This window comes from Ochotona curzoniae, unplaced genomic scaffold, assembly GCF_017591425.1.
Source record: "Ochotona curzoniae isolate NIBS_2020 unplaced genomic scaffold, NIBS_Ocur_1.0 contig_1014, whole genome shotgun sequence".
Lineage (NCBI taxonomy): Eukaryota > Metazoa > Chordata > Mammalia > Lagomorpha > Ochotonidae > Ochotona > Ochotona curzoniae.
The window spans coordinates 4,303,207-4,315,993 of NW_024464920.1; the positions used below are offsets into that span (position 1 = coordinate 4,303,207).

At 56.4% G+C, this 12,787-nt stretch overlaps 1 protein-coding gene across 1 annotated transcript; it reads right to left on the reverse strand.

The window, feature by feature from the left end:
• Positions 1 to 5,033: 5,033 nt before the first annotated feature.
• Positions 5,034 to 12,208, reverse strand: SP7 (Sp7 transcription factor). The gene is made up of 2 exons (XM_040989214.1): positions 12,167 to 12,208; positions 5,034 to 6,342 (listed from the first exon to the last, which is right to left on the reverse strand). Exons 1-2 carry the CDS (start codon positions 12,185 to 12,187, stop codon positions 5,062 to 5,064), a joined length of 1,302 nt encoding a protein of 433 aa, XP_040845148.1. The 5' UTR covers positions 12,188 to 12,208; the 3' UTR covers positions 5,034 to 5,061.
• Between the last annotated feature and the right edge of the window lie 579 nt (positions 12,209 to 12,787).

Consider the following 12,787-nt stretch of genomic DNA (forward strand, 5'->3'; position numbering starts at 1 on the left):
CAAAAAGAGCTAACCCCATGCCACAAAACAGAAAGGTTCCAGAAGGGAGCTTAGAATGTGCCTCATTAGGGTCCACATTGTGGCATAGTAGGTAAAGCTACCACCTGGAACTCCAGCATCCCATTCAGGCACCAGTTCCATGTCCCAGCTGCTCCGCTTTTGATCCAGCTTCCTGAAAATGGTCCGGGGAAAGCAGCAGAAGACGGCCCAAGTGTTTGAGCACCTGTCAGCCACACGTGAAAGACCCTAATCAAATTCCCCTGGCTCGTTTCTGACCATTATGGCCATCTGAGGAGTGAAGCAGCTGGCAGAAGCTCTTTCTCTCCCCTCCCTTCCTCCTCCCTTCCTCCATCCATCCCTTCTTCTTTCTTTCTGTAAGGATAACTTTAACATAAACAAATGTTTGGGCTATTTATTTATTTACTTAATTGAAAGGAAGAGCAGCTGAGAGAGATCATCCATTTGCTATTTTACTCTCACATGGCCACAGAGGTCAGAGCTGGGCCAGGCTGAAGAAGCCAGAAGCCATAAGGTTCTTCCAGGTCGCCCATGTGGGTGCAGGGCCTCAAGGACTTGAGGCATCTTGCACTTTCCCAGACTCATTCACAGGGAGCCAGATCAGAAGTGGAGCAGCTGGGACTAGAATCTGCACCTGTATGGGATGCCAGCACAGCAGGTGGCAGCCTTACTACCATGACCCCACAAATAAACAAATCTTTTTTTAAAAAATGAAATAAAGAAAAAGCTCTTCACCTAGGGCTCTTGTTAAATGTGCTATCCTGGGCACAGTATGATGGCTCAATGGCCAAATCCTCATTTTGAAAGTGCTAGCATCCCATGTGGGCACCAGTTCATGTCCTGGCTACTCTACTTCCCATCCAGCTCCCTGCTTGTGGCTTGGGAAAGCAGTAGTGGATGGCTCAGGACCTTGGGACCCTGTGCCTACAAAGGAGACCTGGAAGAAGCCCTTGGCTCCTGGCTTCAGGTTGGCTCAGCTCTGGGCATTGCAGCCACTTAGGATTGGAAGTTCTATCACTCCTTATCTCCATAAATCTGATCTGCCTTTCCAATAAGAAAGAAATAAATACTAGTAAAAAAAAAATAATCAAAACAAAACCCTGTATGTCCTGGGACACACAGGACAGCTGCCTGGCTCTCAACTCAAGCTTCCCGCCAATATAGCACTGCGAAGGCAGTGCTGACGGCTGGAGTAATGGGCTTTCTGCCCCCACAGAGAAGACCTGGATGGAGATTTGGGGGTATTAGGGGATGGTAGCAGTCTCTCTCGAGTCAGTTTTAGAGTGGAGCTCAACTGATGTATCCCAGGGGACCCAAAGCTGCTCCTACACCAGACCACATTTGTTAAGTACCAAGACTTTGCTGTTGCTGTCCCAGCTGCTCCTGTCACCCATGTGGGAGCCCAGGATGGAGTTTCTCGGCTTCTGGCTTCCGCCTGGCCCAGACTTTGCCAGCTGTGTTCACTTGGAAGATCCCGATCTCTCCCTCACCTGGCTCTCTTTCTCCTTCCTCTCTCTCTCTCACTGGCTCCGTCATGCATTCAAATAAGTAAGTCAATCCTTCTAAAGAATAACAGCAGGTTAAGTAACAGGACTCTAAACTCTTCCCCACTAATCCAACTTAATTTGCTAGCTTAATTCACTGTCACCTGGGCAATTAAGGCAGCTGGCTGGCAAGGGCTCCCTGAGGAGTTAGCAGGCAAGGTTTGCCAGGCAAACCAGGCGGCAGCCACTCTTCCAGCCCACGCAGGACCTGTTTGGTCGCCTAGCATCGCCTCTGTCACTCATTCACAAGGTCCAGCTCCTGGAAGTCTGAGAAATCCCTCCAGCCAGCTATTTCCACCATCCTGCACGGAAGCCTGGCTCTTTCCCCTACAGGTTATATGGTAAGGATCGTTAGGTGCCTGCCTTGTACCGTGCAATGCTAGCTGGAGAGAGAAGCAGCGGTGATTAGGGCGCTAGTCCACCACCCCCCCCCACCCCCGCAGCCCGGCCATCCCGGCTCAGGTAGGGCTCCCCAACTAGCTTCCTTAACGGCTGGGTTCTAGGGAAAGGCCGAAGCCCAGGCCACGGGGCGCTCCACTCCGCTAACTTCACCAGGGGGCGCGACGGTCCCGGCGACAGAGCAGCGCCAGTGACCCGGAGCCCTCCCCGGGCCCTCAACCAGCACTCGGCGGGCGGTCTCCAAGGCCCCTCTCCAAACGACCTGGGAGGGAAACAGAGGCAGCGTGCAGGGGCCGTCGCCCCAGACTTCTAAAAGCGGAGAGGAGGGGTTCCCCCCCCCCACACACACACACGAGCAGCCCGGCCTGCCGCCCCCTAGTCCCCCCGCCGGCCTCCCGGGTCCCGGGGCCGGTAACCAGGCGCACATGGCCCTCCCGGCCCTGTTTGTGCTGGCAGCGCGCCGCCGCTTATTTGAGGCGGTTTTTATCTCCCAGAAACCAGCAAAACCCCAAGCGGAGTCTAGGGAAGATGAAAGGGGCCGAGGGGCCGGGGAGGGGAGGACCGCGAGGCTGGCTGCGGCGGGGCGGGCAGGAGCTGGCACCGGACAGGCGGAGACCGGGAGGGCTCGGCCAGCCAGACCCTGGGGGGTCCCGAGGAGCCCGCCTCGCGGGGTGCGCGGGGAGCGCGTGGGGCCGCGTCCCCTCCCAGCCCAGCTCCGTGGCGCCCTCGCCCCTCCTCACCCCGCCGCAGCCCCTCTCGCCCCACGTCTCTTCCACCACATCCCCACCCCCCGACCCCAGCCCGCTGCAGAAGCCCTCGGAACATCGGTGGCTTCAAAGCGCCTTTGAAGCCCCGCGCGCCCCGCCCGAGGGCAGGAGAGTTCGCACCTGGACGGGGGCCGGAGTGGCGGCAGCACCGAGTGGGGAAGGGGCCTGCTCGCAGCCTGAGTTCGCCCATCATCGCCACTATCATCACCCACCCACTCCCCAAACTTCCACGAGCCCCAGCGCCTCTCAAAAGCTCCGACGGAGAAGTGGGCCGTGTGACACTCACAGGGAGCTGCAGACCCAGGCCTGGGGTGGGGGACAGTGGCCCAAGCGCCCCACCTCAAGCCCAGCGGGGGAGCCCTGGGGAGTGAGGGGGCAGTGGGGGCTGCACAAAGCCCTATTGTGGCGTGGGGACAGCGGCCACAGAGTGGCTTTTGTTCCTCCACTAACTCTAGCTTCTGTGGCGAGCAGGACTGATTGCAAGGCCCCGGGTAGGGGGGCAGGGTACGTGCCAGGCTGGGGCCGCCAGCTTGAGAACCTCATCGCGAGCCGGGCCGGGTCCCCGCGCATCATCCTTGGCCGAACAGCGGTGCTTCTGCGGGCTCAGGATGGCCGCACTGGTCTGGCCCAGGTTGGTTGTTGCAAAAAGGGCCCTAGAAGATCGAGCGGACAGTGCTAGATGTGCATAGCCCACCAGCCATTTTACCAGGAGTGTTAATGTGCAAATACACACCATGATGAAGTATCCCACCGGATTGCCAGGACCAAACCCACCCTTCCTCGTTCTTTTTACCAAGCACAGACATTTCAAACCAAATTTTTATTTATTAAATTAAAAAAAGAGAGAGAGAGACTCCATAAGGGTGTGATCCACATTACCCTCTCCCCAAGCTCTAGCGGCTTTAACCCTTGAACTTGGGGCCTTGAGGGAGCAGGGGATGGAAAAGGAGGATCCGACGTCACAGGAAAGGCACTGGAAGGCACGAAGCGGCTTGGAAAGTCCTGGAAAGGTGCAGCTGGGAGCAGCAGAGGCCCCGAGCTGGGGGTCCGTGGCTGTGCCCCTCAACCCGCCAAATCAGCTTGAGAACCTCTGGCCGCCTTGCTCTGTAAATTATTCTCTCTCGTGGCTTCTAGGCACCAGGCCTTGCCCAGAGGAGGCAGTGAATAAATACTTGATTTACCAGAGAAAGCCTTCCCCACCCACCACCAGCCCAGTCAGGTGGGCTTCTTCCTCAAACAGCAGGTGTCTAAGGGGGAGGGGCCGCAAGCTCTCCTTAACCATGGCAACAAGGGATTAACCTGATGGGGTCAAAGGGTCTGAGGCCAGGGGACAGGAAGAGCCTCTGCTTGGGACCCAAGAGCTGGACTGCATTCCAATCTTTCTTCCCCTACCTAGGACCCGAGGGTTCACAGCTTCTGGCAGGGCTGGGAGAACCTAGGGTTGCCTTAATGTGGAGATAGCCTGTAAGTTCTAGAATGAAGGTCTCCTAAACCAACTCCATTGGTAGAGACCCTGTTAACGGAGAAACCCCGACCTGTGGGCTCCTGGTGATAGGAATTCTGCAAACAAGTTTTCCACTAACACTGTTTCTGAACTCAGACGTGTTTGGCTAGAATTTCCTTAGCAGAAATGGATCCTCTTCCCTCCCCCAGCTTACCCTACCTGACCCGTCATAACTTAGATAAATAGAATTATTATTATTACTATTCATTACTCCTGGTGCACAGGGGTTAGATATACAGGTCTGGGGGCAGTCTCCCGGGACCCCGGCAGTGGGGGAAGGGGCCACTCCATCTTTGGGATCCGATCTGGTCTGCCCCCTTTTTGGTACCCTGTTCCCAGCCAGGTCATTCACCCCAGTCCCCCATCTCTGGTCCCTAAATGCATAGGCCACCAGGGGGCAATAAATTATCATCATCATTATCATCATCGTCATCATCATGTTTGTAAAAAGGAGAAAGCTCTGGAGAGTGCAAAGCAGTAGAGTTGGAAGTTAGGAATATAGGGGCCTGGAAGCTGAGGATAGGAGTAAGTTAGCTTGCGAAACAGTAGGAGTTAGTGAGATGGAGAAGCAGGTGTTGGGAGTCCAGAAAGAGGAAAAGGGACAGAGAAGTTGTGAGCAGGGGCCGAGAATTGCTTAGCAATCAGGAACAAGGCGAGGGCCTGAGCTGAGACTTTGCTAAGAGTGAACTGAGGAGGCGTGCAGGGGAGATGCTGGTGGACCCTGGAATAGACCCAAGTCCAGCATGCAGCTGGTGAAGGGAGGGAGGGGCAAGCCAAGCAAAGCTGGCTAGAGCAGCCTCAGGGGATGGAGACCCTGCCCCACCCTGGCTCAGATCTCAAGCAGGTTACTCTGCTCTGGGCTGCTCCCAGGGGCTTTTTCTGGGGGCGCAGGCGAGGAAGCAGAAGGTCTGGGTGTCTGACTGGCCTCCTCTTCCCCCGCGGTGCGGCCCTCCCCTAGCTCCTTGGGGCCGCTGGCAGTTGGGGGACCTGGGCCAGGCTCTCCGTGGGTGCGCTGGTGTTTGCTCAGGTGGTCACTTCGGGTAAAGCGCTTGGAGCACAGCAGGCAGGTGAACTTCTTCTCCCGCGTGTGGGTACGCACGTGGCGTTCCAGCTCATCGGAGCGGGTGAACCTCTTGCCGCAGAAGAGCCAGTTGCAGACGAAAGGCCTCTCGCCCGTGTGCCAACGCAAGTGGGCCTTCAGGTGGGAGGCCTTGCCGTATACCTTCCCGCAGCCAGGGATGTGACAGCTGTGGATGGGCTTTTTCCGGAGACCGGCTGCTGCTGCCCCGAGCCGCTCCAGCTCCTGGCAGTTAGGGCAGTCGCAGGAGGAACGCCCTGCCCCGCTGCCCCCGTAGCCACCATTGCCCCCTGTGCCTGCACCCCTGGGAGGCTTGGTGCCACCACTGCCCTCCAGCTGCCCACTGTTGCCCACCGCCTTGGGCTTATACACTTCTTGGGGCAAGACATGCTGGGGCCCTGGCTGCAGCAGGTGGGGGGCCGGATAGGGGGCTGGATTAAGGGGTGCAAAGTCGGAGGGGTAAGTGGGCAGCTGGGGGTTCAGTGGAGGCTGAGCAGGACCAGTAGGCAGTGTCCCTTGCAGCCCATCACCCTGGCCCTGCCCACCACCTAGCCAGTTGCCCCCAGGATGCATGTCCCACCAAGGAGTAGGAGCGTTGCCTGCGCCTGGCGAGATGCCCGCGTGGATACCCGCCTTGTACCAGGATCCGTAGGGATGTGCCATGTCCAGAGAAGTGTAGACACTGGGCAGGCAGTCAGGAGAGCTGTGCCCCTTGGGCACCAGGAGCCCGGGGTCTTGGGTGCCCGTGGGCCCAGGGAATGTATGAGAAAAGGACGGGTAGTCATTGGCGTAGCCCGAGGTGGGTGCTGGAGGACTGCCTGCAGGTGACAGGAGCCCATTGGTGCTGGAAAAGGGGGCTGGATAGGCATCCCCCATGGCTTTGGGAGCTGAGAGGTCACTGCCCACAGAGTAGGGCTTCTTGGTGCCCGCTTTGCCCAGCGTGCTTGAGTCCCGCAGAGGGCTGGAGCCACCGAATTTGCTACACGCTGCCGTCAGCATGGCCAGAGGACTGGAGCCATAATGAGCTTCCTCCTGCAGAGAGAGGGAAGCAGGGCTTAGCAGGGAGAAAAGTGGGAAGGCACAACACAGGGCAAAACCAGGACAGAGACCTAGGGGCATGGGGAGCTGAGGAGAGGGTGGGAATACAGCAGCATACAAGGAAGGCCAGCGAAAAGGGGGCATCCAGGCTGAGCTAAGATGCTGCGTTTGTGGGAAGGGAACAGAGGCCTAGGCTTCCAGCCAGTCCTCACCCCCATTGGTTGGAAGTAGGGCTCACTGTGGGGGCCTCTTAGGGGAGTACAGAGGCCTCTAAGGGACAGGCCTTTTTTCAAAAAAATTATCTTATTGATTTGAAAGGCACAGATGCAGAGAGGGAGAGAAAGAAATCTTCTATTCACTGGTTTACTCTCCAAATGGCTGCTACAGTCAGGACTGAAACCATCAACTTCCTCAGGGTCTCCCGTGGGGGTACGAGAGCCCAAGCACTTGGGCCAGTCTCCGCTGCTTTCTCAGGTGCATGAGCAGGGAGCTGGAGCAGAAGTGCAGCAGCCAGGACTAGAATATATATGTTTTTTTAAATGGCCAAGAAAGTAGCTGGGTGAAGGGAAAGAGACAACAGCTGGGGGAAGTGAGAATTGGGATTCTAACTCCACCTGTGAGTGAAACTGGAGCAAACAGAAGCCATAGTCACAGACTTACGGATTAAGATGAGGTTCCCAGAGCAGTCTGGAAGGAAGGCTAAGGGTTATGGAACCACATTTGCCCCCATATCGCCCTATGCCCCATACCCCACTTCTTATCACTGCCTCAGGTCCTGATGAAGCCATGGCCTGGTCTCCCTGAAGTTATGTCCCCATGTCCCTGGAGAAAATCTCTTAGCAGGGACTCTGGGGGCTGGGGAGCAAAGGAAAGCAATGGTGGAGACACTAGGACATTGAGAGGGAACATGGCTGTGGCCAGGTCAGGACTGTGGCTGAGGCAAGAATGTCTTTCAGGCCAGCAATGGCCACCTCCTGCTTTGGGGTGCCAGCTGGGACCCTTTGGACGACCTGGGAGAGCTTGAAGTCTTATAATTTCCCCCAAAACGGGCATTAGGGTGGCCAGGATCCTGCCCCACAGCCACATCCCTTCAGAACCCAGGATCCCCTGATGCACACAGGTCTGGGAGACCTTGCAGGTCTTTTAGACACGCAAAGGTATCTACCCAATGCCCACCATGGTTTTGCTCCCAAGCCAAACCACCCCTGCAGCCCTTGTGGAACCCCTGCCGTGTGGGGCTTGGGACCTCCAAGGATGAGATCCCCTGTAGCGCCCCTGGCTGGCACACATGTGCACTCATTACTGAGAATCCCACCATAAACATGTCCTCCAGAGACAGACCTGTATAGTTCCCTGATTGGGGATCTCAAACAGCAATTGCCTGGTGCCGGCCCAATAAAGCTGGGGAAAGAGCCAAGGGCTCTCAGGGGTGCCTAGGTAGCTCCAAGCATGCTGTATATTCATGTTGTTATTTTTATTTCAAAAACAGAGTTACAACAGAGAAACAAGGAGAGACAGAAAAAAAAGAGATCTTCCATCCACTGATTCACTCCCCCAAATGGCTGCAATGCCAGGAAGCTGAGCTGATCCAAAGCCAAGAGCCAGGAGCTTCTTCTGAGTCTGCTATGTGGGTGCGGGGGGGTGGGGGGGGGGCAAACACTTGGACCATGCTATGTTACTTTGCCAGGTACATTAGCAGGGAGCTAGATGGGAAGTCGAGCAGCCAGGCTCTAGCTGGCACCCATATGGGATGTGAGCCCTACAGGTAGTGGCTTTAACCTTCTGTGCCACATATCTGGCCCCAACATTTATTTCATTTATTCGGAAGGCAGAGAGTGACACACAGAGAAAGACAGGAAGAGAAAGGCTTCTTCCATCTGCTGGTCCGCTCTCCAGGTGGCTGCATTCCATCTGGTTGTAGGGGCTCAAGCTTTTAAATATCCACCACTGTCTTCCTGGGTGCTTTAGCAGGGAACTGGATAGCAAGCAAAGCAACCAGAACTCAAGCTGGTGTTTGTATATGAGAAGGCACTGTTGCAGGAGATGGTGTAACCCGCTACGTCCCAACAGCAGTCCCATAACTGGTATTCTGTTGGAGTGTGTGTGTGTGATCTAACCTAGAAGTGGCTCCAGGAATCTCAAGGTTGCACAGGGAGGGGTGTGTGCAGTCACCCCTTGTGCATTGCTCCCCTGTGCAGAGCTGCTGTCCCCCCTTGCCCAATGACCTCCCTGTGAGGTCCTGCTGACCGCGTGGGCTCCCAGAGTTGAGCCACCAAAAAAGATCTCTTCCAGGCTAGCCACAGGAAACACACAGGGCTCCTCCCAGCAGGGTGGGCTGCAGCAGGATAGAATGGAGGCAAAAATCAAGTCTTTTGGGACAACCACGTTCCATAGGACAGTGTCAGTGTAAATCGCAAATACTGGGTACCCCCATCCCAGCTTCCTGCCCTTGCACTTGGGAGGCAACCAGAATGAAATTCCCGGCTCCTTTTTGGACCTGACCCTGCCTGACACAGGCATTTGGGGTGTGAACTAGCGGGTGGCAGATCTTCTCTTCTGTGTCTCTCCTCTCCTCACTCTGTTACTGCTTCAAATAAATGAAGACATCTTTTAAAAAATAACTAAAATTTAAAAAGGATCCTACACACGGTGAGGAAACACCACTGAAAATGTGCCGGGGTCAGAGAAGAGAGGGCCTAAGGAGGGCAGGACAGAACCAGGCAGGAACTGCCCCCCTCCCAAGAGCGGAAAGGTGAAGAGACAAAAGGGAAAGAGGGAGGAAGAGAGAGAGAGAGATTGAGAAGCAGAATAAACAAAGGAGGCGAGGTGGTGGAAAGAGCCTGGCAAGGAGAGGCAAGGAAAACAGAGGGTAAGATGGGAGGGGAGAGAAAGCAGGAGGAGGAGGAGGTAGGCTGACTTTCTACCTAAGAGAAAAACCAAGGAGCTGCTGGGCCCCAGAAAACCCCCAAACCAGGCTGCTCCTCCCTCCTCTCCCTGCCACCCCCCAGCCACCCTTCCCCCTCTGCCCAGCCCGGCCCGGCTCCGATGGTTTCCCTGCGGTCGGTTTATTTTTAAAAACGCCGACGCCGTCCCCCCGCCCGGCCCTCACACTGTGGCCACAGGGGCCTCCGCCAAGCCCAGGGACCCCACCCAGCTGTGGGGAAGGAAGGGGGTGGTGAAAGAAGGGAGCCAGTTCCAGGCCACCAGGAGACCCCAGCCCTGGGGAGCAGAGGTCCCCCCAGGTCCCCTAAGGGCAGGGAAGAGGGATGCAAAGCAACAGATCCAGGCAGAAGATTCTGGAAGCCCGAGCACGTGGCTGAGTCTCCCCACAGCCTCAGTCTCCTTCTAGTGTAGTTTGCTCTTTCCTAACAGCTGTGTCAAAGAAGGTCCTGGCGGATGATTCCCAGCACAGGCGCCCCTGACCCACCAGCTAAGTTTCGTTTCCAAGCCCTGAGTCCTACCTGCTGGCTGTCCCGTTTCTGTTTCTCCCCCATCTTTTTTTTTTTTTTTTTTTTTTAATTAACAACAAATACTCATGCAGGCTTCAAGTACTGATGGGGAAACTTTGGAGAAAGAACAGGATAAAAGCAGTCCCCTCCCCTACCCAGAGGACAATAAGGGAACCCACCCCCCTTCTTTACCATGCCACAGAGAGCCCAGTGCCATGGTAAGCTTGGCTTCTGCTAGAAACCCTTGCTGTGCATCTGGGCGTAGAATGGCCTTGCCCAGGAGGCACCCAATTCCCAACTCTCTTAGCCCCAACTCCCTGCTCCCCACATTGTCCATTCCCACCTAGTTGCTGCCCCCATTTCCACCCCCCTTTCTCCCTGAGCCTTTGCATCACACTTGACCTAGGGAAGCCTCCCATTAAACAGTAGCTTCTTCCCTCCCTGAACTCCAATTACTTCTCAATGCTGGGAAGCTCTTACCCTTACCAGGCAGAGACCTCTGGGAGGGCAGAGAGAAGGCTGAGTTCTCAGGCACCCCTAAAACTAAGTGAAAGATCAGATGGAGGACCTTGATGGCCTCTGTGGGGGGGAGGGGCGCGAAAGCCCAGCATCTGTGATCCATCCCTCCTATCAAGCATTACCCCAATTCCATGTCTTGCCAGCAGGCCTCTGGACCAGCCCCTCCCCTAGGCACCAGCGCCACGCTGGCAGGACTGGCGTGCTGCCTACGCCCACTGACACTGCCCCGGCCCTGGGTGGACCCTGGGTATCCACACACTTGATGCCTCCAATGGCCTCAAGACCACAGTGTTTGGTCTTGATTGATGGCTCTTTCTCTGGAGAGTCCCAGGGAGGTGGCAAGACACCACCCTGCTCCCCAATGCAGCTTGGGGAGCAAGTAAAGCATCTGGGGACCCTTGACCATGCAGACAACACGACGACAAGGAACCTGGGGGGTCCATGCCACAGGCTTGCGGTTCCATTCCACTGAAACTCAACCTAAGTCACTCTCTCACAGCCCAGCATGCATTTGGACTAAAGCATTCAACTGGCTGGCTCACATATATATACTCCCACCCCCAAAAGCAGTCGCATGCAGGTGCCCTGGCTGGCATGGGAACACTTACATGCAGGCCAGTACACACAGGTGATCAAGACCCCTGCTCCCCCTCACACACGTATCCTTACAGGTGGAACAAGCCAGCTTCCCAGCTGGGACATCACCCGTCTTGGAACCCAAGCACTGGCACCAATATCAGAGATGGGGGTCCAAAGGCCTCAAGATTTGGGAAGATCCGAGGCGCTTAGGAGGAATGTGACTTTCAATGGGGATTCTCCACCCAAATTCCTGTAGCTGCAACAGGGAGCCGGAAAGCAGGAATCAGAGACCCAGAAGCAGAGAGAACTCTCGGTCACCCCTTCTTAACTAGGAACCTTGGGTCCTGTCACCCCACCCCACCCTCCAGATAGAGTCAGTGATTTCCCCTGAACCCAAATGACAGGACAGCACCCCAGCTCCCTCTCTCTAGTGCCAGAGGCATGGATGCTGGGGTCCCAGCCTGAGGGGAAGTGGCCCAGTCGGCCCTGGAGCCTCCCACTCCCAAAATAGAGCTGAGTTTGTCTTTGGCTGAAAGCTAAATATTTGTGAGCCGGGCTGGCGGCCTCAGACCCTGTCCCTCCTCCTTGGTTCTCTCTCAGGCCTGGGCTCCATTCCTCTGGCCAGCAAAACCCCCACACACACCAAACACACACACACACACACACACACACACACCCCACAGGCATACAGAGAGTTGCTCTCCTCCTCCTCTCCTTTGAAGCCTTCCACACATAGGTTGAGTTCTGTCACCCCATGTCAGGCACAATATTGCTTAGGTAGGAGTCCCAGAACACAGGACCGGCTAAAGAACTGTATCCAGTTGCTATTCTGTGGCGGTCCAGCAGGTCCTCTCTCTACCACAACTTCTTACCATTCTGTTCCCAAATGAGGTGCCTTGCATCTCTCGCCACTCACTTGGCCCCTGCCGGCTAGCTGGTTTCCCCACTCCTCACAGCTGGAATTCCTGGCCAACCTTAGGAATTCACGCTTTCTTTGGACCCCTTCTACTCCTTTGCCCCTTGCCCTGTTTTGCCTCCTGTCCTGTCTCCTCCCCTCATCCTCCAGAGACCTCCTCCCCCACCAACACCACTCCTCTCTCCTCCTCAGAAGAACTCTCTTGTGGCTATGACAAGCACCGTAGTTCTGTCTGTCCCTGTGAGTTGGGGTAGAGGTGGAAATGGCAGGCTTAGGACCATGAAGAGTGTGGCTGGTTTTCCGGGGGGGCGGGGACAGGAGGTGGCAGGCGGCAGCAGGGGTGAGGGGCAGTTACCTCAAGCAGGGAGGACGCCATCGCGAGGCTGGAGTCCCAGGGAGCCAGGCAGATGGAGAGAGCCGAGTCGGAGAGAGGGAAAGGGGAGAGGGAGGGCGAATGGGAGAGAAGAGATCTAAAGTTAGAAGGGACTGGAGGGTGGGGGGTGGGGGGGTTGCTCTCTGTCTGTAGGGATCCACCCTCTAATTACAGCTTTCCCACTGGAGAAGGCTCCGGATCCAATGAGGAGGACGAAAGAGGGAGGCAGAGGGTCCAAATTTCCTGCTTCATTTGCTGAGCTCCCCAAAGAAGGGATCTGGGAGGGAGATGGGGGGTACTGCTTGGGAGGGGAAGGAGTAGGGGGCACCCAGGGCTAGGGTGAGGAAGGAGCAGGGTGTGCACCGGCAAGTTGTCAGGACTTCCCCGGAGGGAGGGGAAAGGGTGAGGGATGGAGGAGCCAGGTGTCCCACAGCCCACCACGTCCCACGCTTCCCCAGCCACTGAGGAGAGTACCTGGGGATCCTGAGGCTAGCTGTCCCGGTCGGTCCTCACTGGAGGGCTGGCAGGGAGCGTGCGGACAACCGGTGGCCAGCAGATTTGGTGGGGGGTGGTGGGGAAGGATCAGCTCCTGTCCCAGGCCGG

Excerpts from the sequence above, each read along its gene's own strand:
- SP7 (XM_040989214.1), bottom strand. The coding sequence starts at position 12,187 with ATGGCGTCCTCCCTGCTTGAG. Across the intron at positions 6,343-12,166 it reads TGGCGTCCTCCCTGCTTGAG|GAGGAAGCTCATTATGGCTC; the intron begins GTAACTGCCCCT and ends CTCTCTCTGCAG.